At 40.7% G+C, this 26983-nt stretch overlaps 1 protein-coding gene and 1 long non-coding RNA gene across 51 annotated transcripts in view; both read left to right on the forward strand.

Moving 5' to 3' along the window:
- The window catches only part of ARHGAP26 (Rho GTPase activating protein 26), an 840200-nt gene that overhangs the window by 671371 nt on the left and 141846 nt on the right, over positions 1 to 26983 (forward strand). For all 50 annotated transcript variants that reach the window (XR_013394918.1, XR_001445584.3, XR_013394919.1 and 47 more), the window contains 2 exons: positions 214 to 272; positions 1838 to 1943. Coding sequence is in view for 47 of the 50 variants with exons in the window: in XM_077937293.1 (XP_077793419.1) it covers positions 214 to 272; positions 1838 to 1943 (165 nt within the window). In the remaining 3 variants the exon portion in view is untranslated. The remainder of the gene's footprint in view (positions 1 to 213; positions 273 to 1837; positions 1944 to 26983) is intronic.
- Positions 8589 to 19519, forward strand: LOC144329563 (uncharacterized). Its single transcript, XR_013394923.1, has 2 exons — positions 8589 to 11204; positions 18401 to 19519. It is a non-coding gene; the product is annotated as an uncharacterized LOC144329563 (long non-coding RNA).

A 26983-nucleotide genomic window follows, 5' to 3' on the forward strand; every position in this document is an offset into this window, starting at 1 on the left:
ATAGTTGTATCTATTCCTCTGAAAAAGAGAGAGAATAAAAATTTTGGATGAAATCTCTGAACTCTTGCAATAGGGAAACTGCATTGTTACTGTTTCCCTGTGATCTTTGTCTTTGAGAAATGTAATACTGTTTGTCAGTCTCTAGGCTGCTATTTAGAGAAAATATGATTATTCTTATTATTAAGCTGATTGGCCTGTCTCCTTTCACTCCAGAATGCTTCCAGGACCACTCATGATGTACCAGTTTCAAAGAAGTTTCATCAAAGCAGCAAGTAAGTCTTTTTTGTCTCAGTTTTAGGGGGAAGGGAATAGATTTTTCTATTTCAAAGAAGAGTCAGTATCCCAAAATAAACATTACCTAACCCTTCATATTCTGCATGTAAACTGGCCACATAACATACTCATGAGATTCTAACACAGAATAAAAATGAAACCAAATAGGGATTGCTAAGGGCCTTTCTACCACATTGAAATTACAGCAGGAGAGAGAATCTTCAGAAGTCTTTTTTTTTTTTTTTTTTTTTTTTTTTGTTTAGGGGAGGAGGATGTTGGAGGGATAGAGAAAAACAAGTTTGCCTTTCTAGTTTTGATTATTGGAGTTCTAACTTCTTAGGTTTTTTCCAGCCTTTGAGTAGCATTTTGCAGAATGAATCAGACATTGCACATTACCTAAATTGAGCATTGGAAATGTTTCCCTGAATATGACACCATTTATATAACTTCACAGTCCTCTTTTCCATTATGTCTTCCATTTACAGCTTCTGATCATTCTTCAGCTATATCATCCAGGTCCCTGGTGTCATATTACTGGTATTAAAATACATAGGGATTAGGTGCAAGCTACTCTAAGTATACTGGAATCTCTGGCTACATGGGTCAGGCCTCTTGTAAAGAGGCAGAAAGATTCTGTATCAGATTTAAAACCAGCATGAATCTTCACAGTATTATTATGTCGATAACTTGTGCCTCTCCTGGGTTCCTTTCAGCCTTTAAAATATATTTACTCTGGTAGCTACTACTGGCCTAATTTAGTAGTACCTAATGTTCTGGTGTCCTTATCTACTCATAGTTGTCCCCTTAAAACAGGAAGGAGAAAGCTAGGAGCAAAGATGGTGTTTATGTCATTTCTTTCTAGAGAAATTACAAACCCATAGCTACCATTCTCTACTTAAACCTCACATCAGTTCTATAAATAGGTGTGATGAACACCATCAATCTATTTGCCAGAGTAACAAAGCCACTTACCCAGGTTCAACCAAGAGAATGTGACAAGCCGTGATTTAGGTTACAAGTTGGCAGAAAGACTTGAATATTTTGTCTGCCATTACTTTCTTTCTAGCAGGCTGGTTGTCATACGTGACTTGAGGATACTGGACATTTTCCTTTGATTTCTTTGATGCCGTCTTGAGATGTTATTTTGATATTTGAAACCCTTGCAATGTTATTCATGTAAGATTTGTTTATCACTTTACAAGTGCATAAAGTTCCTTACTTCCTTGAAATGAAGTCTTCCCTTTAGGGAGCCAGCTACTCCTGAGTTTGTTCTCAGGAGCAGCTCTGGGTGTGCAGTTGACTGGCTCCGTTTCATCACATCATCACCTTGGTTTGGATTTTTTGATGACTTTTTTTTTTGGCAACCCTGTTCCAGAAAGCACCATTAAAAGGACTTCCAGATCTAGTCATGCTGGCCATGCAGTATGCACACAAGACAAGATTGTAAATCTTTGAGAAATCCTTCGTCTGTTAGTGCCCATCCTTTGGTTTCCCTTGATTTTTCATTCTTAAAGTTGTTTAGCTGTGACACTGATAAAATATTATCTCCCTCCTTCCTTTGCAGAACTGGAGAACCAGGAGTCTCGGGTCTCTGAAATCCACAGCCTTGTTCATCGGCTCCCAGAAAAAAATCGGCAGATGTTACAGCTGCTCATGAACCACTTGGCGAAGTAGGTTTAAGACCAATTACTAGCCCTTTTCTTACCCCTGAAAGTTCTTATCTTAGCAGTGAAGCTGATCTCAGTTCTGCTTTTGTTTCTCTCTCCCACTATTGCATCAGGTATGCTGGAGGCTTAGGAAAGAAATGTGTGAAATGTTAATTGCAGTGGAGAACAGCAGCAAATGCCAGATGGCCTTCCCAGAGGATGCTGGGGAAGTGCTCATTTCATCCAGGCCACGAAGCCGAGTTTTCAGGGGGATTTTGCCTGTGATGATCAAGGGCAAACTGGAGTGTGTTGTCCATGATACCAGGTTGCCACACAGAATTTTGTGGGATTATAAGTTCTTATGCTCATCAAGAACAAACAAAAATATGTTATGGGTTTACAGAATTTGGGTCTTCAGTAAGGAGGCCTGGATTCTAGAGCTGACTCTGTTATTAACCTGCTGCTTAACCAGCCCTGAACAAACCAGTGAACTTTCTATTCCTTAGTTTCCCCATTCTGTCTAATGTGGATAATAGACTCCCCTTTTTCGGCAAGGATCATTGATTTTTGAAGTTACATGCATTAAAGCCTTTGAAGAAGTATAAAGAGTAAAGGAATTGTTTTCAGCAAATACTCGCTTGTCCTCTGAGATAATCAAAGCATTCAGTCGGGACCTGATTTTCTGCTAGGAGCATTTACAGTCTTGGAATGGTTTTGAATATTTGTGTATTTACTGTTCCTTGACCCGTTTACAAGTGGCATTTCTGACTTCCCGTGCTGCATTCATCACTACTTGTGTGTGTGTTCTAACCTTCCATTGACTTTGGTGGTATGTTCTTGATTGCAGACTGGAGCAAAAGAAAAGAATGAGAGCATAACAGTTAACCTAAATTATTAAACCCTACATTCTACTGAACTGACATGTTATAAATTTGGCCTTTATAGTCCACACTTTGCTATGCCATTAGGGTATTTCTTTGGGATAAGTTGATATTCTTCTGAGTGAGATTGTAATGGTTAGTTTTCATCTTTCTGTCAAGCACTTGATATTGCCTTTGGAAAAAAGAGTGATATATATCATGAAGATTTCAACCATGTCCTCATTTCCATCAAGAAGCAAGAGTATTTTGTGTGTTGTTGGAAAGCAATTTGGCAAAGCCACGGTTGCTCCATTATTGACCAATTTTTTTTTCTTGGCTTCCCATATCAGAGCTGCTTGTTCAGGAGTACTTAGGAAGCATAGCAGATAACATGCAAGTTTCCAGGATAATGCCCTAAAGGTGTCAAAGAATCCTGATGAAGCATGTTTAAAATAATGGGAACTGGGCTTTAAAAAGTAACTCCAGATGCTCTGAGATGACAGTTTAGTACCGGTTCCACACAACCTAGAGTCAGGCGTTTGTTAAGCAGAGAAGCTGGTTTAGATCTTAGTTGCAAAACTTTGCACACTTGAAGGACAAACACCAAGACACAGGAGGTTCCAGGTGCACCCTCCAGCCTAGTATGTGTGGGGAAGCTCATGACTGCTTCATGGCCATTGGGTCTTAAAGAGGCCTTCAGGCCTGCGGAAAGCAGCTGGAGAAGGGTTAGGAAACATCTGAAAGCCACGGGCCTTTTCAAGCTGTGCAATTGGAAGGAGCTTAACTGAACCGAGAGAGACCAAAAGTGAAGGGTGACCCAGCAGAGCCAGTGTTGCATTTCTCCTACTTTTAAATTTCCTTTAGGATTGTTAGGAGTCTTTAAAGAAGAAGAAAAAAAAGATTTAAAAAACAAAACCAAACCCTTAAGGTAGGTCTTGAACAGTTGAACTTGTTCATCTCCTGGTTGGATGACTCACTTTCTCTTCCTTTTTCCACTCTTTCCCCCTTCAATCCCATTACATTCAGTCCATCCTTGTTACTAACCTAAGAGTTATAAACTAGAATTTGCAAATCACAGTTGTGACCTTGACACTTTTTTGTTTTTTTGGCCTTCTAACCAATTTAAAGCAATTTTCTTGCTGGAGTTGTTTACTTCATAGCATTTCTTGAGCATTATGTCTTATCTTTGAAACTTGAGAATGATTTTCTATGGTTTTATGGCATTTCTTGTTCATTTAATTATCAAGAAATCTACCTATAGACAAGCTCTCATGCTGTAATGTGAGTTGGTTAGAGCTAGTATTAGACTATAGCAGACTTAAATTCTTAGTGTGCTGTGTTCTTGGTCTCCCAAGCCTCTATATTTAAAATGTCCCTGTGGAGAAGGATATGAATGAGCAGTGTTGAATCCAGTAGAGTATTTATTTAGGTCTGAAAGAATTCTTTGGCATCCAGAGGAGTTCTAAGATTCCACTTAAACTTTATATTCTCATTTACAGCACTGTCCTTATTTTAAAATCAAGCAGTAAGGGAAAGTTAACTTGGGACAAGAAGTTTGTCTAATTCCAGTTTTCTCAGGTTTGGACTTACCCTAGGCTACGCCTGAGCTATTGTTCCTCTGGGCTACTTACTTAATGGTCAGCTTCCTTCCTAAGTTTTGGTTTCAGGGCTGATTCTGCTGGAAAACTGGTGTTTACTTCTCTCATTACCTACTGTTTGCCTTGTGCATCTCAGAATTCTGGTTCAAAGGCAAGACATTTTGTATTGTATATTTTTTAAAGTACTCTTTTGAAACATTTTCCAAAATTGATTTCCCTTAGCCACAGAGGGAGAATTAAGGCATTTTTTTTTTATTAAATCCCAGCTAAAAATTCATTCAGAGGCGGGGAAAAAGTCTTGGGTTGGGGGAAGGATAAAAACTCCAAACCTCTAAAGCAAATGATTACCAGGGCACATCCAAATCATAGAGATGTTGGATTTGTTTCAGACCTCAGAGGGAACATAAAAATTATAGGCAACCATGCACATATTTTTGTAGTTTCAGCTTAAATCTACTATGATAATTAGATGTTTTCTGTTTGGATCTTGGAATCTAGTATACAGTCTGGAGTCATGTGCCTCAAAGGATGGTTAGAATCACCCGGGGTGCTTGTTTACATTGACATTTCTGGGCTCTGTGGGTCTACTCAGTCAGGCTCTCTGCCTGGGAATCTGCATTTCTGACTTATTTCCCAGGTAATTATTATGTGAACAGTGATCTAAGAACTACTGGCTCAGAGAATGGGCCATACGCAAGGATTTTCTAGGAGAGAGAAATGGTATTGAGAGGAATATGGATTGGGATGTAGGTGAATATTAGAAAGAAGAAGCTCAAAGCAGTGAATTCAAAAGGGAGATTTTATTGTCATGATTAAATTAGCTTTTAAAAATCCAGTTTTGACTTTCCAAGTCTTTGCAGTTTGACTTTGCATTGAGTTTTCAACAAATGTTTTTGTTTTAAAATCATGCAAAAGGCATTTTTACTTAAGAAAAAAAAATCATTCCCAGCTAGCTGTGTATCCTTGTGCCAATTTTTCTACCTCTTTGAGCCTCAGTTTTCTTTCTCCTCCATTTGTATAATTCTGTTATTTTTATCAGGTGGAGCAGGACACAAGAAAAATATCCCACTCTTATAATCGTAAGAGGAAATAAGAGTAGATGAGTAAAAAAGACTAATTTCATGGTAATTTCCTAATGTTTACATATTATGGCTCCAAGTATGTTGTATATCCCCACACATACCATTCGTAGTGGCTCATGTGGATTTATTACAGTGTATGCATTGAGGAAGGATTTCAAAGAACCCTTCATACATCAGGAGTAGATATTAAAAATACCTTTTCACAGCTGATTTTCCCAAAATACTTATTGAGAAATAAACCTTAGTCTCTTTCCTTTTTTGGAGCAACTGTTCCTTTGTGTGGGGGTGTTGGAGAGGCAGAAGACTGTTTTGCTTCCCCAGAGAGATATGGTATCATTTAGGATGCTTTGGGCTGCAAGAAACAGAAGATCCAATTCAAAATGGCTTAAACAATAAGGAGATCTGTTGTGTCATGACACAGAATCTGTCCTGAGAGTTGGTTAGTTTCTCAGCTCATGAAGGACTCAAGCTATTTCCATGTTCCTGCTCAATCAGCATCTTGTGTTGGCTAGCTCCTTGCAGAGTCCCAGCGTACTGCATTGTGTCCTTGCATGTCAGTGCTTGTCCAGAAGCAGAAAAGGCATTATTTCTTCTCTGAGTCCCTTTTTAAGAGCTAGGATGATACTTTTCCCAGACATCCTCCAGCACACTTTATGTCACATCTCATTGGTCCAGAGCAGTCACTGGAGAGCACCATGATTATTTTCCATCCAACAGGATTTATCTGAGCCACTTGTGGGAGGGTTGGATATCAGAATAAAGGCAGAGCTTTGACAGAATAAAGACAGCCCACGGTGTCTGCGGCAAGTAGTCTTGGTAAATCTCATTCATCAGAGAGTATTAAGTCTCTTGCATGGTGTACTAACACAATCAAGATATATGGGACAAAAAGACCAATTTTGGGAGGAGAGATGAGTACATCTGCAATGTGGGCACATAGGCCCTAAATTACAAGATTTTAGGGGGTGGGAGGTAAGAGAGGGTAATAAAGAGGGCAAAATTGACTTTACTCCATTACCACTTGCTGATTCCCTATTTGTTCTTTTCATTACCCAATTTTCTAATGTTTATTTTGATCATCTGTTATATGTTGTGACTTTCCAAAATGGACAAAATTCTGTAGATCACTGGGATTATAAAGGAATATTGTGGGGAAAATACTTGGCATACAAGTGAGACCTTATCAAAATATGTAGACTCTGTTGGCAGAAGTTACCAAGGATTGAGCACATTGTAGCTTGGGTTTTTTTGTTGTTGTTGTTCCTGTGACTTGAGTCTGAGTACTTCCAGGCATCCCTGCAAATCAAAAAGGATGTATTCATATTTCTTTAATGATCTAGAAACAGTGAATTGGGTTCATGTACAAATGCTTGTGGTTATTAAAAAAAAAAAAAAAGTCTTGCCAGGCATTGGCACCGAGGAGGATGAGCCCTAGCGGTTCAGTAGCATTCCTTGCAGTTCTTAAGAAGGGTTCAAAATAAAAGGAAGTGAACATTAAGACAACATAAACACGTTGTCTTTATGTTCTAATACTCTAATATTTCTTCTTTCTCCATCCCGTCTAGAAGATAAGATTTAACTCACCGATGAACTGTTAAACATGAGAAGAACTAGTTATTCCTTTGCCATCAAGACTAGTCCAAATAAAATAGCTGTAGAATTTTACAAAACACATTTAAAGAAAACAGTATTTTGAGATAATGGCTTTCTAAGATGGAAAGCTCCTGTGAGTTTCTCTGGCTGCCTTCCCTCAGCCATACACCTTGGCTCTGGAACCTTTGTTCTCTCTAGTAACCACTGAATACCGCAGTGCTGCCAGTGCAGGATTGCTTGGCCGCTGGGCCACTGGTGGTATGGCCTGATACCCCCACGCAGCCACATTGACCCCATTCTCCAGTCCCATCAGGCTTTTTCCTCGCTGACTCCCACCAGGAACTTGGAGTTCTAGTGATTCCAACCCTTTTCTATCTCTTGAATCTGTCTACTTTTCTGTGTCTCCATCAGTACTCCTGTAGTCCAAGCTGCCATTGTGTCTTTCCCAGTCTGCTTGTGAAGGCCTCCTCCCTGTTGCTCTGGCTGGTGGAGCTCTGGCTCCCCTCCAGTCCACAGAGTGCATGCTGTGCTTCCAGGGAACTTTGAAAACTGCAAATCTCAGCATGTGATTCCCCTGCTTAAAAAAAACTTCAAAGGCAGCTTCCCCATTGCTCTTAAGATAAAACCCTGGAAATGGCCTCCAAAGCCCTGTCTGGATCAGACGTTTCTGGAATTTGCAGTTTCATCTTGTGTCTGTTTCTCATGATCACCATCCTGTCCCTACTGCATGGCACACAGTAGACACTCATGAATATTTGTTGGGCAAACGCATGAAGAGTCTCTTGACCGCTTCTCAAATACCCACCTCCCTGCTCCATCTTTTTACCTTTTGCAATTCATTTTCTCCTGTCTGGAGTGGCCCCTCCCCAGCCTCTGCCTGCCAAAGGCTACCTCATTCTTCTAACTTCAGCTCAAATGTCACTGCCAACAAGAATCCTTCCTGCCACAAGTGCCCTCTTGCTTTCCTGAGCTTCCACAGCCTTTGCTTGTTCCTCTCTTTTAGCATGTATCACATTCCACCTGGTGGGACAGTTTGCCCAGGTGTGTATCTCTCCCTCCTGTGACATCTTAAGCTCCCAGGGGATAGGCAGTCTGTCTCCCTTGTCTTTGTTTCTTACCTAGAAGTTGCAAATGAAGCCCATGGCCAGAGCAGCCCACACATGTGTTTGGTGGTGTTGGTGTCCTACACAGTACTGTTTTGAAACTTTGAACAGGTTTCCAACATCTTTAAAGGGGGCGATTTTACTTGAAAAATTTGTATCTCCCTGCTAACAGTTGACTGGGGCTGAGTAGAAGCCACACCCTATCCCCCAGGGTGTGCGTTCTCCAGTTTGCCTTAGTTCCTAACAGTCCCTGTGGTCTCTTGCTCCCGGCCTACTTCTTTCAGGTCTCCTACCTGCCTGGCCGTGTTGTAGGCATTTGGGTTTTCAATCCTTGCCTACCTATTGGCTTATGCCAAAAGAGGAGCTCGATATTTGGTGAATCACATAAATGAGCAAGCAGAAATGGGCTAAGGGAGTTACTTCCTTGACTGGCTCTTTTTTTTTTTTTTTTTCTTTCCTGAAAGTTTTATTATTTCTGATAGATGGGAGGTCCGTGAAAGAAGTGAGTGATACCGCTTCCCGGCCTATTTATGGGTATGGAGCAGGAAGAAGAGTGCATTTTTTTTAAAGGCTAAGAATGGGATTCTCAAAGGACCTTCTCCAGCTATTTTTGGCAGAGTCAAAGGAAAATCTATTTAAAGGGACATTGCGCAGAGCACAACGACATATTTTAAAGCAAACAGGCAACTTAGCACTTTAAATTAATGGAAATGCAGAGGGAGAAATTAGAGCTCAGCATTATTTAGCCTCACCGCCAGACCTTTGCTTACTTTCAACCCAAGAATTTCTCCATTCTGTGGCTTCGTAGCGTTTAGAGATAGGAGAAAGAAAGATATCAGTTCAGTTTAAACTTTTTGCCTTGAAAACCCCAACAAAATTTCTGAATTCAAGGAACTAAATCTTTCCCATCACACGTAACGCCCATTCTGAAAGGGGAAATGCTTGACTTCAAGCTGTTAATGTTCAGCAGTCTTAGAGCTCCTTTGATTTGGGTCTCTTGTTTGTTTTGAGTTGTTCCACTTATGTTTGCATTTATTTTCTCAATAAATTTCCTGTTTTCTGATTCATCTCTTCCTTTTCTGAGTCCACGGAATCCCCTCCCAAATTAAGGGAGGAGTGGGAGGAAGACACTCTGTTTTTCTTTCTTTCTTGGTGCCGCCTTTCATTTCGGGAGTATTATAAAAATGAGAGTGTCAGAAAACATGAAGATGACTCAGTTTCTTCCTTGCTAATCCTTAGCAGAGCTTAGATTTCTTATACATTGGCCTTGGGAGCATGTTCTTCATGAAATGCCTTTCTTTTTGGCTGAGTGGTGGTGGATAAATTGATTCGCTCACACTGTTTTGGGTACTGGAGTCCTCTCTTGCTGCGTCCTCTTTGAATTGCGTTATGAGTGTTATCTGTGATACTTATGTTCTTATATTGACTGGTTTCTCACCAGCTCTTCAGAACAATTGTGGCTCAAATGTGGCAGCTGGCAGACTTCTACGGATATGAAGTTAATCTGTAGGACACAAGAGCACAGTGGTTAAGAGAGAACATTCTGTAGCCAAACTGCCTGATTTTGATCTCATCTCTTATGTAACCTTGCATTTGAATTATTTCTCTATGCCTGAGTTTCCTCATCTGAAAAAGATGATAATAATCGTATCAGAAAGTTTTAGCTTAGCATATCAGGTTTTCTTGGCTTCTCCTGTTTGTATTGCAGCCACCACTGAGATGACCACTTCTGTGTGGGTTCCGCCACCCTTCCTGCAAGGGCAGCCTGGTAGCCTGGAGCCTCATGCCCGCGTTTCTTACCTCCCACCCTAGGGAGGCGTGACACAAAATGACATTCACACACAGATACGCTGGGACAAGGGGAAGTTAAAACACTCTGAGGGGAAAACCTTTGGTCAGTGGGAGAAGGGAGCTGAGTATCCCAGAAGCAGTTGTTAAACAGCCTCTTTGAAGATGGTCTCAAGAGATTGAGCAATTGTGTTAGTGCTTGAACCAGGTGGGGTCTAGCTTCTCTTCTCTGCCTCATTCCCCCAAGAATCCCCTGGTAAAGTAGTGTCAGGTAAGCCTTTATGTACTCATGCACCACATAACAACGTGTCTATCAACAATGAACCACGTATATAGCAGTGGTCCCTTAAGATTATATTATGTTTTTACTCTACCTTTTCTATGTTTAACTATGGTTAGATGCACAAATACTTCGCATTGTGTCACAGTTGCCTACAGTATTCAGTACAAACATGCTGTGCAGGTTTGTAGCCGAGGAGCAATAGGCTATACCATAGAGCCTAGGTGTGCAGCAGGCTCGACCATCTATCTGGGTTTGTGCAAATGCACTCTGTGATGTTCACATAGCAATGAAATCGCCTAACAACATATTTCTCAGCATATCGCCATTGTTAAGCAATGCGTGACTGTACTTCAAGTCTCTTCCTTCTGGAAAACCTAAAGTAATACAATAATAGTGCCCACCCTTTTAGAGTTGTGCAGATTAAATTAATCTACACAAAGTTCTTAGAAGAGTGCCTGGCATGTAGTATCCCTTCCATAAATGTTAATTTCTACAATCTGTTGGAGAAATCAGGGAGCGGGATAAAGAACATGATAGAGCTGGCTTCAGGGTATGGGAAATTGGAGCAATTGTTAAAACCAAAATAAGTTGTCCTTGCTAACTAGATGAGGCTTTCTTCATAGTTTTGTTATTGGCAAGCAAAACCCTTAGGGTGGATGCTGAAAACATAGCACACACAGCTCTTGTCCACTTGGGAGATTTCTGTGTGTGCATGTGTTTGTTTTTGCCTTGCTTGTGGTTTCTTGGCAGTTTGTGTGCATTTGGCCCAACGGGCTGAGCATCTCTCCTTTCCTAGCAAAAGATGAGCCAGCACAGGGCCAGCTGGGAGAAAGAGCTGTTCATATCTGGTTTCAGGTCCTACCTTATTGCAAGTCTCACACTTCCCTGTGAATATCAAGGCTCTTCATGATTCAAATGCTCTGTGGAGTGGTGCACCTGTTTGAAGGAACAAGCTGTGTGGGGCTGATTTCCATGGAGGTTACCTCCCCCTCCCCCTCCCCTGCCCTCTCCCCTCCCACTTCTGCTTCTTGGTGTCGCAAGGCTGATTTCATCTCCGAAGCAGCTGTCTTTGCTAGAGTTTAATAACTGTTAATTTCCTGGAGGGGGATGGCACGTTGTATCATGAAGACTCATCTTTGTCTGCATGGTCTGGAAATTTCCACTCATCTTTGTGATCTTTGAGATGTTTCTCTTTGTGGGAGAGTCTGACTTTCCTTCTGTTTTACTCAGTTTGCCCTCTCAGATGCCATGCCCAGGTTAAACATGACCATCCACTGTGAAAACGGCCCCCTTGACCTTCCAGTTTCCCCCGGGAGCAGTCTTCACATGGATTTCCTTCCCCGAGTTACTGAAATCTGTTTGAAGTATTAATCTATACTCTAAAGAAGGTCATGCCTATATTCAGCTTCATTCTGTCTTGGTAGATATTTTTTCACTTTTGCAGTTTCACTCAAAGAAAGGGCTTGAAGAAAAGTTCAGGGGGTTTGAATTTTGGTATCCATCTTTTCTGCTTCCACACATGCACAGGAATGTTTTTCTTCCAGCAGTTTAGCATCCTGATTTATTTCGTGTTTCCAATTTGGTATTATAAGTCACTATTCTTGATTCTCTTCAGTAGGCGGTAGAGGAACCCAAAATGTTGGGTCTTGTTGGTATATTGCAAGTAGGTCTTGCTATGTACTTGGTGGTACCTAGAATTGGGTAGAATAGGATCACTATTTTATTAAAGTCAGATATTCCATGAGAAAATGGGGGCACTCTAGGCCTCAAAAAACAGTTTGTATATTAGTTCTTTGGCTGTAAGCAGCATATGTCAACTGTGGCTAATTTAAAAAATAAAAACAGGGCCCAAGAGCAGTGGCGCACGCCTGTAATTCTAGCACTTGGGGAGGCCAAGGCAGGCAGATCACTTGAGGCCAGGAGTTCGATACCAGCCTGGTCAACATGGTGAAACCCCATCTCTACTAAAAATACAAAAATTACCCGGGTGTGGTGGCACTTACCTGTAGTCCCAGCTACTTGGGAGGCTGAGGTACGACGATCGCTTGAGCCCAGGGAGGCAGAGGTTGCAGTGAGCCAAGACTGTGCCACTACACTTTAGCCTGGGTGAGAGAGAAAGACCCTGTCTCAAAAAATAAAATAAAAAATAAATAAAAGGAATAAAGTTTATTGAAAGGCTCCTGGGTCAATCACGTAATGGAAAGTAGAACTGAACCATCAGACATCGCAAAGCAACCTCAGGGGCCCTTGTGGTACCTGGCATCCTACTACGTTTCCCTAGGCCATTTCTTCTTCTCTTCTAGATGATCATCTCAGATGTTGCTTTTCATTCCACAGAGAAAATAGATACAATCAGAAGAGAACTTCTACAAGCCACCACCACAATATCCACACCTGTACCCATGTTTCTACCATCTCTCCTGTGTGACAGGGGAACCCAATGCTCCTACCTAAAGGCATTCCCTTCCTGGGACACTAGAGCCGATTGATTCCCTGTTGGATCTGTAAGGACTTGGGTGCTTCAGTAGTTTCTTCCTCTGTCTTCTATGTCATTAACTTTTCTGTCTCTACTAAATCTTTCCCATCAGCACATAAGCATGTTGTAATTTCTGCAGTCCTTTGAAACGTAAAAAAGGAAAAAGCAACAACTACAAATAATCTTTCTCAATCCCATATCCCCTTCTAGGTACTATTCCATTTTTCTGTTCTCTTCCTAGAAGAACTCAAATAGTTGTCTGTGCTTGCTGTTCCCAAATCCTCTCTTCCCACTCATTCTTTCTTGAACCTCAGGCTTTTATGCACACTAGTCCACTGAAATGCCTCATAACAGTATTGCTGATGACTTCAGGTTGCTGAATCAATTTCAGTCTTCCCTTTCTTAATTGTTCTGAAGGATTTAACACAGATTCCCACTCTCTCCTCCTTGATAAGCTTTCTTCACTTGGCTTCCAGGACACCATACTCTCCTGGTTTTCCCCCTGCCTCCTTGACTTCTGCTTCTCAGTCCTGTTTGCTGTGCCCCAGCACTCTGTCCTTCAGGCCTCAGACCTCATCTCCCCTCCTGCCGTCCTCTCTCCTCCCCAGTGAGGTCTTCCTCGATTGTTTTAAGATTGCAATCTCCAGCCCTTTCATTCCCTACCTACTAGAATTGCTTAATTTTTTTCCATAACACATGTCAGTATCTAATATACTATATATTTGATTTGTTTACTCGTTGTTTTCTTCTCCCTGAAATGTAAGCTCCACAAGGTTGGCAACTGCTGTCTGCTCTATATTACTGTAGCTTTAGCAACTGGATCAGTGCCTTGCACATAGTAAGAGGTACTCAATAAATATTTGTTGAATAAATGAATGAATGGAAAATATCCGGGTAACTCATGGGTAGCCCTTTTCAGGCACTACCTTTACGATGTCTCAGTTCCAACTGTCCTTGTCCTCTTGTGAAACTACTGCAGGTTAACATTTCTAGTAAAGAGAATTGTAATGGTCTCTCCTGAGTAAGGTCCCCACATCTGTGGTAAGGCGCTAGTTGGGGACTCACCTGTCTTTCTTGGTAGGACCACATGTAATGGGAGAAAGACATTCAACTGGAAATTTGCCAAGGAAAAATTGGATGCCATCATTCAAAAGATACCAAACAAGTAAAAATGTCAGCTGTTTATAGGAGTCGTGCTTGCTGAAATTCAGTTTTTTGCCTTAGAGAATTCCTGTTTTATATTAGAAGTTTCAGGTCTTGGTACAAATTTTAACTCTGTGATGGATCTTGTAAGTGCCTCAATAGCCCTATTATCCATCATTATGTGGAAGATAAGACTCATTATGTGGAAGATAAGACCATCATCATAATAAATACAAAACAACAAACAGCATTCAGATATTTTCCTAATACTTGGTTACACAGCTTGGTTCCCCAGAAGCTTGATTCTGTTTTTGCAGGAACTAGGTCTTCCCAAAGGCCTGGCCTCCCTTCACTGCATGTCTTCATATGTCCCCTGGGCCCAGAATTGTCTCCAGTGGTGTTTGGTGGAGTGCCAGTGGTAGCTTCTTGGTTCACCAGTCCTCAGAATCCAGTGAATTTATACCTCTTTCTTTTAAGTCACCAGGCAAATGGGGGGTTCCCATGTCAAATATGCTGCTCAGCCTAGCTGGTTGGTCAGGTTTTCTTGTCCTCTGTATTAAAAAATAATCTTGCCATTTTGCTACTTTAAGAACTATATTTCCCTTCATAATAGAGCTGCCACTGAAACTGCTTTGCCTGCTACCTAGTTATGAGCTTCCCTTCCAAATGTTGTCTGTCCTGCAAGGTCATTCTCCCCAGCCCTAGCCAGATTGTTAATGAAGTGAAGAACACTGGCAAACATGTAGATCATCCCTTCTTTGTTATGTTATTAATGTATAGTGACTCTTGACATAAATAGGCACATACCTAGGCATAAATTTAACCAAGGAGATTGAAAACCTCTACAAGAGAAACTACAAAACACTGATGACAGAAATTGAAGAGAATACAAACAGATGGAAAGACGCCCCATGCTCATGGATCAGAATAATTAACATTATTAAAATGACAGTACTACCTAAGCAATCTACAGATTCATTGCAATCCCTATAAAAATACCAAGGACAAGCCAGGTGAAGTGGCTTATGCCTATAATCCCAGCACTTTGGGAGGCCAAGATGGATGGATTACCTGAGGTCAGGAGTTTGAGACCAGCCTGGATAACATGGTGAAACCCCGTTTCTACCAAAAATACAAAAATTAGCCGGGCATGGTGGTGTGCACCTGTAGTCCCAGCTACTCTTGGGAGGCTGAGAGGCAGGAGAATCACTTAAACTGGGGAGGCGGAGGTTGCAGTGAGCCAAGATTGTGCCACTGCACTCCAGCCTGGGCAACAGAGCAAGACTGTATCTCAGGAAAAAAAAAAAAAAAAACATTCTTCACAGAAATAGAAATAAAAAGTCCTAAAACTTATATGGGACCACAGAAGACCGTGAATAGCAAAAGCAGTCCTGAGAAAGAACAAAGCTAGAGGTATCACACTACCCGACCTCAAAATATACCACAAAGCTGTAGTAACCAAAGTAGCATGGTACTGGCATAAAAGCAGGCCCATAGACTAATGGAACAGAATAGAGAACCCATAAATTAATCTACATATCTCCAGCCAGTTTATTTTTGACAAAGGTGCCAAGAATACTTACTGGGGAAAGGATAATCTCTTCAATAAATGGTACTGGGAAAACTGGATAATCCACATACAGAAGAATGAAGCTAGACCACCACCTCTCACTCTGTACAAAAATCAACTCAAAATGGATCAAAGTCCTCAATGTAGGACCCAAAACAATGAAACTACCAGAAGAAAACATAGGGGAAATGCTTCAGGACATTTTTCTGGGAAAAGATTTTATGAATAACACCTTAAAAGCACAATCAATAGAAGCAAAAATAAATGTGGGCCAGGTGCAGTGGCTCATGCCTGTAATCCCAGCACTTTGGGAGGCTGGGGTGGGCGGATTGCCTGAGGTCAGGGGTTCAAGACCAGTCTGGCCAATGTGGTGAAACCCCATCACTACTGAAAATACAAAAAAATTAGCCAGGCATGGTGGCATGCCTGTAACCCCAGCCACTCAGGAGACTGAGGCAGGGGAATTGCTTGAACCAGGGAGGTGGAGATTGCAGTGCACTGAGATCACTCCACTGCACTCCAACCTGGGTGACAGAACAAGACTCCATCTCAAAAAACAAACAAACAAACAAATGTGATGTCAGAGTCCCATTGTTAAAAGTCTTCTACACAACAAAGGAAACAATGAAGAGAATGAAAAGAACACCTACAGAATGAGAGAAAATGTTTCCAAACTACTCATCTGATCTATAATATACAAGGAACTCAAACACCTCAACAGGAAAAAAAAAATCCCAATACAAAATGGGCAAGTGATCTGAACAGGCATTTCTCAAAAGAAGACAGATGGCCATTTTCACGATATTGATTCTTCCTATCCATGAGCATGGTATGTTCTTCCATTTGTTTGTGTCCTCTTTTATTTCACTGAGCAGTGGTTTGTAGTTCTCCTTGAAGAGGTCCTTTACATCCCTTGTAAGTTGGATTCCTAGGTATTTTATTCTCTTTGAAGCAATTGTGAATGGAAGTTCATTCATGGTTTGGCTCTCTGTTTGTCTATTACTGGTGTATAAGAATGCTTGTGATTTTTGCACATTAATTTTGTATCCTGAGACTTTGCTGAAGTTGCTTATCAGCTTAAGGAGATTTTGGGCTGAGACAATGGGGTTTTCTAAATGTACAATCATGTCATCTGCAAAGAGGGACAATTTGACTTCTTCTTTTCCTAACTGAATACCCTTGATTTCTTTCTCTTGCCTGATTGCCCTAGCCAGAACTTCCAACACTATGTTGAATAGGAGTGGTGAGAGAGGGCATCCCTGTCTTGTGCCAGTTTTCAAAGGGAATTTTTCCAGTTTTTGCCCATTCAGTATGATATTAGCTGTGGGTTTGTCATAAATAGCCCTTATTATTTTGAGGTACGTTCCATCAATACCGAATTTATTGAGCGTTTTTAGCATGAAGGGCTGTTGAATTTTGTCAAAAGCCTTTTCTGCATCTATTGAGATAATCATGTGGTTCTTGTCTTTGGTTCTGTTTATATGCTGGATTATGTTTATTGATTTGCGAATGTTGAACCAGCCATACTGCCCAAGGTTATTTATAGATTCAATGCCATCCCCATCAAGCTACCAATGAGTTTCTTCACAGAATTGGAAAAAACTGCTTTAAAGTTCATATGGAACCAAAAAAGAGCCCGCATCTCCAAGACAATCCTAAGTCAAAAGAACAAAGCTGGAAGCATCACGCTACCTGACTTCAAACTATACTACAAGGCTATAGTAACCAAAACAGCATGGTACTGGTACCAAAACAGAGATATAGACCAATGGAACAGAACAGAGTCCTCAGAAATAATACCACACATCTACAGCCATCTGATCTTTGACAAACCTGAGAGAAACAAGAAATGGGGAAAGGATTCCCTATTTAATAAATGGTGCTGGGAAAATTGGTTAGCCATAAGTAGAAAGCTGAAACTGGATCCTTTCCTTACTCCTTATACAAAAATTAATTCAAAATGGATTAGAGACTTAAATGTTAGACCTAATACCATAAAAACCCTAGAGGAAAACGTAGGTAGTACCATTCAGGACATAGGCATGGGCAAAGACTTCATGGCTAAAACACCAAAAGCAACGGCAGCAAAAGCCAAAATTGACAAATGGGATCTCATTAAACTAAAGAGCTTCTGCACAGCAAAAGAAACTACCATCAGAGTGAACAGGCAACCTACAGAATGGGAGAAAATTTTTGCAATCTACTCATCTGACAAAGGGCTAATATCCAGAACCTACAAAGAACTCAAACAAATTTACAAGAAAAAAACAAACAACCCCATCAAAAAGTGGGCAAAGGATATGAACAGACATTTCTCAAAAGAAGACATTCATACAGCCAACAGACACATGAAAAAATGCTCATCGTCACTGGCCATCAGAGAAATGCAAATCAAAACCACAATGAGATACCATCTCACACCAGTTAGAATGGCGATCATTAAAAAGTCAGGAAACAACAGATGCTGGAGAGGATGTGGAGAAATAGGAACACTTTTACACTGTTGATGGGATTGTAAACTAGTTCGACCATTATGGAAAACAGTATGGCGATTCCTCAAGGATCTAGAACTAGATGTACCATATGACCCAGCCATCCCATTACTGGGTATATACCCAAAGGATTATAAACCATGTTGCTATAAAGACACATGCACATGTATGTTTATTGTGGCACTATTTACAATAGCAAAGACTTGGAATCAACCCAAATGTCCATCAGTGACAGACTGGATTAAGAAAATGTGGCACATATACACCATGGAATACTATGCAGCCATAAAAAAGGATGAGTTTGTGTCCTTTGTAGGGACATGGATGCAGCTGGAAACCATCATTCTTAGCAAACTATCACAAGAACAGAAAACCAAACACCGCATGTTCTCACTCATAGGTGGGAACTGAACAATGAGATCACTTGGACTTGGGAAGGGGAACATCACACACCGGGGCCTATCATGGGAAGGGGGGGAGGGGGGAGGGGGAGGGATTGCATTGGGAGTTATACCTGATGCAAATGACGAGTTGATGGGTGCTGACGAGTTGATGGGTGCAGCACAGCAACATGGCACAAGTATACATATGTAACAAACCTGCACGTTATGCACATGTACCCTAGAACTTAAAGTATAATAATAATTAAAAAAAAAGAATAAAATGCACACTTACAAAACAAAACAAAACAAAACAAAGACAGATGGCCAGCAAATATATGAAAACATGTTCAGTGACACTAATCATCAGGAAAATGAAAATTAAAACCACAGCAAAGTATCATCTCACTGTAGGATGACTGTTATCAGAAAGGCAAAAAAATAAATGCTGGAGAGAATGCAGAGAAAAGGAGGGTCTTATACACTATTGGTGGGAATGTTTTCCATAGTACAGCCACTGTGGAAAACAGTATGGAGGTTTCTTTTAAAACTAAAAATATAACAACAACATGATCCAGCAGTCCCACTACTGGAAACTTATTCAAAGGAAAGGAAATCATTATATTGAAGAGACATCTGCATACTAATGTTTATTGCACCACTATTCATGATAACCAAAATATGATATCAACCTACGTGTCCCGCAGCAGATGAATGGATAATATGTGGTACTTATATATACACAATGGGATACTATTCAGCCATAAAAAAGTGAAATCCTGTCATTTGCAGCAACATGGATGGAACAGAAGAACATTATACTAAGTGAAGAAACAAAGTTAAATATTGCATGCTCTCACTCATGTGGAAACTAAAAAAGGTTGATCTCATAGAAGTAAAAAGTAGAAGGGAATACATAGAAGTAAAAAGTGAAAAAAGAAGTTACTAGAGACTGGTAAGAGTAGGGGGAAGGGAGGATAGGGAAGGATTTGTTAAAGGATATAAAATTACAGCTAGATAGGAGAAATATAGTCTAGTGTTTTATACTACTCTAGGATGACTATAAATAGTTTCAAATAGCCAGTAGGAGGATATTGAACGTTAACAATGAATGTTTGAGGTGATGGATGTGCTGATTACTCTGGTCTGATCACCATACGTTATGTGTATCAGAACATCACTATGTACCCCATGAATATATACAATTATAATTTGTCCATTAAAAAATAAAATTTAAAGAAGAAATTGTTTTAGTCATGGTTAAATCTGATCTTAGCTGAAACTTAAGGCAAACTTTATACAAATATCTTGATGCTTTTTGCTCCTTCTAATTTAGCTCCTCCTTAGGGGATGAGGAGAATCCAACTGAATTCCTAATAAACTAATCCGTAAAGGACTCAGAATAGTGCCTCATTTTTTAAAAAAGTTTAACGATAAGTTCCAAAGTGAAGCACCTTCAGTAGCAAAAATTGTAAGTTACATGCCAGTTACTATTAAGGAAGCTGTCCTTGTATCCTTGTGTTCTTTGGGATTTGACAACTTGTTGAAAACTATACTCTCTAGTGATATTGATAAAGTTGGGAGCATCTCTGAGTAAGCTGGCTCAGAGAGAGCCAGACTGAGGTAAAGGAATGGGTCAACCCAGCTGGCATCATTCATTTCACCATGTATTAATATATTAAGTAATTACTATGGAAAAGGTACTGACTTATCTATGAGGCTAATTATTTATTTCCATTAGGGGATGGTAGGGGAGAGCACTGGCCCAGCAGGCAAGAGGTTCTAATCCTGGTTTTAACTCATTTTATGTATGATCTTAGGCTAATGTACCAGGCCTTCAGTTTCTTCATCTACAAAATGAAAGGGATTATTTTTGTATTTAAAAAGTATGTACACACACTGCAGTCAAGGAAAACTGTCTAGAAGGGTAGCCATCAGTATCTTAACTTGGGTTTTCTTCTCCTGGCTTCTTTATTTTTGGATTTTTATGAAATAATCGTGTGTGCTATTTAAAAAGTTATAATTATTTTTTAATGAGAGGAGCAGACTCTGTGACTCTGAGCTCGCTTTAACTTCGAAGACATCTACGATTTTATACAGTGGGACTGGGCAGGACAGGACAGTCAATCCTTGGTTATTCGGAGACAGAATCGCTTTTGTCTGCTTTTGCTCCCTGACTTTTGTCTGCTTTTTGCTCATTTGCATTTTTACGGGAGAGTGGGCAGCAGAGAGAAAGAATACATTTTAGCAATGTAGAAATGGTGGTAAAACTTTTTATCTTGAAAAGGTTTTTGTGGCTTTTCTTTTTTCATTTTAACTAGTATTGTAATGACTTTTAAGTATGCCAATTTTTTTCTGACTTCCTTAGATATTAGTTAATTAGTGACCTTTCCTGTTATATAGAACTGGTTTAAAATAAAAGAAAAATAACAACAAACTGCATTATTGTGTGTGTGTGTGTGTGTGTGTGTTTCTGAATTGTTTTTGTCCTATTTACAGGTACTGTAAGGATCCACTGACTTTTCATCCATTATAGAACTATCTGTTCTCTTTTACTTCTACTTCTTCTATATCAGTCTGTCTGGCATCCTGGCCTTTTTCCATCAATCTCTCTGCCCAGATCTGCTAGAGAAGGGGTTGGAACCCTCCATTGCTGGTTCTTGTATGACCTATAAGCTAAGAATTTTTTTTTAACATGTTAAAATAATTGAGGAAAAAATCAGAAGAAGAGTAATATTTCATGACACATGAACATTATATGGAAGTCAAATCTCAGGGTTCATAAAGTTTTATTGGAACAGAGCCATGCTCATTTATTTATGTATTGTCTGTGGCAGCCTTTGAGCTAGGATGGCAGGTTGAGAAGTTGCAAGAGAAACCACATGGCCTGTAAAAGCTAAATATTTACTCTCTCGTCCTTTAGAGAAGGTCTGCCAGAACTCCTATACTTGAGATTCCTTTTCCATTGGGTGTCTCAGACCTAAGACATGTTTGGACTTGCTAACTCATTCAGCAGCTGTTTTATCACATGCCTACAGCATGCCAGACGCACTGCTAGACACAGGTATCCAAAGATGAACATGACACTTTCTCTGTTAGGAGGGAGAAGCTCACAGCCTAGAGGGTAGCATGGGCCTGTCCACAGGTGAACTACACTCCAGCTCTGTGTGTTGGTGCCAAGGTGTGAGATAGGTCCTGGGGAAGCTCAGGAGGAGGACTGTGACTGCCTGGGAGGTGGGAAGAGAAGTGGTTATCATTAGATAATGGATAGCAAAGGCTGGATAGCCTAAAGCTGCGTGTTTTCTGTGCTGGTTACTTTTTAATTATAACTCTAGAATTGTTCCATTAAAGTTAATTGTTACCTAGAACAAGAGTTGTCATAGTTTTAACAAGTGTGCCTTTAACATTTCAATTGCACGTTAAAAATATTCCTGTATTAGAGCGTCAACATTTTACAGAGCTGTGTAAGTAAATATTGTATATAGTGATTTTAGTTTCTTATCAAAATATAAAATTTTATTTTAAGAGTTGCTGTTGGCAAAGGGGAATAGACTTTTAGGTTAAAATAGCAAATTTCATTTGCTTTTAAGTTTTTGAGTTTTTAAAAAAATGTTTCTCAGAACATTTAACAGAGGCTTAACTATAATACCATACTAGGGACGTTTGGTTTTTGTATAGAAATGAGATTGCTGGGCCTCATTCAAGATTTCCTGAATTATAATGGTGGGGGTAGGCATGGCATGCAGGGATTTCCATTTTTAATAAACTCCCAAGTGATTTCTATCTACACTAAAGTTTGAGAACTACTGCTAAGGATCATATTGATTAAATGTGCATTTTTAAAGTTGTTATTAACTTTTTAATAGTTATGTTATGTTTTTGTTTTTTGTTTTTGAGGCAAGACCTTGCTCTGTCGCCCAGGCTGGAGTGCAGTGGCGCGATCTGAGCTAACTGCAACCTCTGCCTCCCCGGCTCCGGAGATCCTCCCACCTCAGCCTCCCAAGTAGCTGGGACTATAGGAGCATGCCACCACGCCCAGCTAATTTTTGTATTTTTTTGTAGAGATGGGGTTTCACCATGTTGCCCAGGCTAGTTTCAAACTCCTGGGCTCAAACAGTCCACCCACCTCATCCTTCCAAAGTGCTGGGATTATAGGCTTGAGCCTGTGCCTGGCGTTGTTTTTGTTTTTGTTTGCAGACAAGCTCTCACTCTGTCACCCAGGCTGGAGTACAGTGGTGCAATTACAGGTTGCTGCAGCCTGGACCTCCTGGGCTAAGGTGATCCTCAGCCTCCCGAGTAACTAGGACTACAGATGTGTGCCACCAGACCTGGCTAATTTTTTTCTTTTTTGAAAAGTCAGTCTCATTATGTTGCCCAGGCTGGTCTCGAAGTCCTGGCCTCAAACTATCCTCCCACCTCAGCCTCTCAAAATGCTGGGATTACAAGAATAAGCCTCCATGCTTGAGCTTTTCTGTCATCTCTATCAGCCCCTGAAGTATACTGCACTTTTTAAATTTCTCTACAACAATGTAAAGGAATCCTGATTATCCAAAAGATGCACAGTCTCCCTCTTCTCCTTTTTTTTTTTTTTTATTTTGAAAAAGAGCCAAATGCACAAACAATAATTTGGAGCATCCATATTTGTATGTTTTGCTATAATTTGTCATGTATATGTTTATACGTATATGCATATTTATATAACAGCTAACATTTGTCAGTTTGTTCCTTCTCCCCAAATGTTAACATTGGCATCCTCTTTTGGCACACCTGTTCAATTCCCTTAACCCTCCAATGGAAAGCATTAACATGAATTTTAGCATATACCCTTTCGAACTATGTTTTGGTACTTTAAAAGGATTATTTTGTGTGTCCAAATGTAGACATCTGGTATTTGTATATGTGTTGTAATTTTCATAAATGGTATCAGGGTATACTCTAATTTTTCAGCTTGGGGTTTTTGCTCAATTTTATTTTTTTGAGGTAAAAATTATCTCTTTACATGCTGTGTAAATATGCCACACGTTATTTATCCCTTTCCCCGTGTTCCTAAGTGCACTGATAGGTGCTTAGAGTTGTTTCTAGGTTTTTACCGTTATAAGCAATGCTGCAGTGAACATCCTTTTGCACATGTGTGAGTTTTAGTAAGATGCATACCTACCTAGGAATGGAATTGCATAGTTTTTCTAGATATTGCCACATTATTCTCTGTCATGACTGAATTGGCGTATATGCCTGATAACACTTTTCATTTTGGATCGATGGCTAGATACGGATACAGAATACTGTGGATGGCACTTAATGTGTCCCAGGCAGTGCTCTAAGTTCTGTGAATGCCTCAGGTATGTGGGCGCCAGTAATTACCATTTATCTTGAACTGTAAAAGAGTGGAGCAGGTTAGCTAAGCTACAGGTCTTGGAGTGGAGGCTGGTGGAATTGTGTTCCAGGCCAAGAATTGGAGCAGCTTGGCTAAAGACATAGAATATCAGGGAAGAAAAAGAACCCCGGAACTGAAGAATTGAATATCTTCATAGGATTACAGACGGGCTGATGTTGAACCACCCAGAGATCTAACATAGAAAACCCCAGCACCAGTTCTTCTCATTGTCCTCACTAGGGCTTTGGCAGGTCCTGCTTATGATAAAATGTAAAGGCTCTTAACCCTCTGCCACAAGCCTCCCTAAAAAGAGCTCTACCACCTCAGAAGCCAAGCAGCAGCAGACAGAACTCATAAAGGGCTCACTGTAGATGACTAGGGCTCCTGGCTTAAGCAGGTTGCCGTGGCTATGGGGTGCCACCATTTCTGGCTTGCACAGATGACAGGGCGCTGCCAGCATCTTTGTGGAAGTCTCTCTTGGGGATGGGTCTGAAGTGTCTGACTGTTGTGAGCAATTCCTAAAAGTAAACTGTGCAATCAAAGAGAAGTCTGTCTTTCTAACCTTGGGTCTACATAGCTGTTTGGACCACCTAGAGGGTTCGAAGGCCAAGAGCGGGGTGGGGCTGTAGCTGTTGGTGCCTAGGCTCTTCTTTTCTGGGATGCAGACTCAGCATATCTCCCCTCCCCCAACCCTGGTTTCCAGGAATCTCCTTAAGCCCCTGATTGCCTCTCACCTTTGCTGCCAGTCTCTAAAGGCCAGTTCATCTCTGCGTGCCCTCTTCTATATTCTACCACCATTGAAATGAACAAACTGCTGTATTTTCTCACCTTCTGTGAATGGACAGGAAGAAGGGAGGAAGTAAGGAAGATAGCAGGCTAGTCAACAAGAAAGAAAAACTTTAACAAAGGTTAGGTTCCTGAATTACCCAGACAATCATGTTATGCTAACTCAGTGAAAAATGAAGTTTCACTGCAGGGAAAGTAAGTCACGACACCAAAATGATGTGTTAGCAGGGCTGGGCCTAGGGCGAGGCAGAGGAGATACCTGGGTGCAAAATTGAAGGAGACAATAACCTGCAACCATCCCGTGAGTGAGTGAGGGCCTCTTTAAATGTTGTAGCCTGGGTGTGTCTCCTGCCTAACTCTAGTCCTGCCCCTGCTGGATTGCAATTCCGATTTTGTGTGTGTGGTTTTTTTTTGGTCAGTATCCAGACCTGAGTGCGTCCCTTTTATTCCCTCAGCTGTGGACAATGATGGACCATGCTGGAGAAGAGATTGATTCCGTCTGTTTTTAGTTTGTCATCTCAGACTACATCTGGAATTTTATAGCAGTCAGTAGGGAAAAAAAAGGTTTTCAGATATAGTATTTTGTTTTAGAGAAAACTTTTCAGGAATGTGTCTTGCTGGTAAGCAGAGACAATTGAAAATTGCTTCTCTCCTATTAACATCAATAATTTAAGCCTGTCCTAGAACTTAAATTATAATTGAGGCAAGAGGCAGATATTCACACATATTCATTGAAAGTTGGTCTGTGTACAACTGTGGCAGAATAAGACAGGTGGGTTTGATTGGCCTAAGAGGTAGAAAAATCAACTTTAGAGACTTTCTTAGCATCTGAGCTCTTTGGGTTCTTAAGTACTTTCTTGATGGCTGACTAGTGAAACAGGTGGTTATGGTGGCATCACTAAACATACATGGCATTTTTATTTCAAGACACCAATCTTCCAGTCATGCACCCGATATCTTGATTGTGCTCTGCAAATGCAGAGTAATTTCCAGCTGGATCAGTAAAGAATGATACTGGCTGTGGAAAAAGTGCTAGGATTATTACTTTGTCTTATCACACATTTAACTTTTCCTTTGTTTTCACATAACTAGTCTGCAGAAGACCTGTCTCTCTCTCCTTTAACTTGTGCTCTCTTGGGAGTGCTTACAAGCTTTGTCATGTCTGAGTGCAAAGTCAGTTTGGAAACAGTAGAGGAATGGGAGGGCACAAAGGATCTATAGAGTTGGACGACCAAACAAGTTAGGTGGAGGAAGCCTGTGAAACATTTTTTTCTCTATCTTCATCTACTGTGAAGTGAGCTCTTTCTCCTTTGGAGACTGCTAGAGCAGAAACCTCCCCATCTTTTTCCTTCTCTGTTTCCAGTGTCCTCTGTGTGTCTATAAACACCTTTGTTACCAGGCTAAGATTCTTTGGTCTTTGTAGTCAGCATGGGAGAAAGGCAGGAAGCTCCGTTTGCCTTTCCAGAGTTAACCGTGCTGTGCGGCTAATTTGATTATTACATTTAACTGAAAAAACTTGCAGGGTCTGCCAGACAGAGGACAACCAGCCTGGTATTGTCGGCCCCATACAAACCCTTCTCACTGCCAGACTGGATTAAATGAACATGTTTTTAAACATTTACCTTGTTCAGGTCTTGGAGAAAGCACTTGCTTCATCTCAGTGATTCCTTGGGATATTGTTATGTGTACATTAGGCCTATTTTGCCTTTGGACTCATTTCCCTACAGCCTTAGCATGGTAACATTGGTGGAAATTGATCCAGTGGTGCAGTGTGCCTAGGGAAAGTGAGCTTGTTTGACAGAAGCTTTGCAGGGCCTAGGTAGAGTCTAGAGATAGACGAGATGCAGAATTCCCCTGGTGCCCAAAACCTAGGCTCATGTTGCCTCACATGGTCTTCTCCCTCTTTAAAAGACCAAGCCAGCTGTCACATAGCTCCAGAGCATCTGGACGGGGAGGATCTCCTGGGGAGCCTCAGGAGTGTGACCTAACTCTGGATAATGGGGGACCTTACGCTACTTCAAACACAAGGTCAGATGGCCACTCTAGTAGGTGAGTCCTGGTCACTGCTTTGCCTGTAAGATGGGAGTTGACCTTTATATGTAGGACTGCTAGGAGCCTTTCACATATTCATTCTTCAAATCTGGGGATGCCTATTATATACCAAGTGCTATTCTAGGCATGGGGATATAGCCAGTGCCCGAGGCAGAGTCCCTGCTGTCTGTCCTAGAGCTTAAATTTAAATTGAGGCAAGAGGCAGATATTTGCACATATTCATTGAGCACGTACTCTGGATTTATGACCTGTGAATACAGTGGTAAATTTTTTTAAAAAAATAGAAGTATAGACTAAATCCATTATAAAGATAAATTCAGGTGGTGGTAAGTGCCCTCAGGTAAGGGTAAGCCCAAGTATTGAGGATGAACAAGGAGCTGTGTTAGAGCAAGTGGTCTGGGAAGGCTCTCTGAGGAGGTAGCATTTAAGCCATGACCTGAATGAAGTGAGAGAGTAAAGCCATGTGAAGAGGTAGAGGAAGGTT

Source organism: Macaca mulatta, chromosome 6, assembly GCF_049350105.2.
Source record: "Macaca mulatta isolate MMU2019108-1 chromosome 6, T2T-MMU8v2.0, whole genome shotgun sequence".
Lineage (NCBI taxonomy): Eukaryota > Metazoa > Chordata > Mammalia > Primates > Cercopithecidae > Macaca > Macaca mulatta.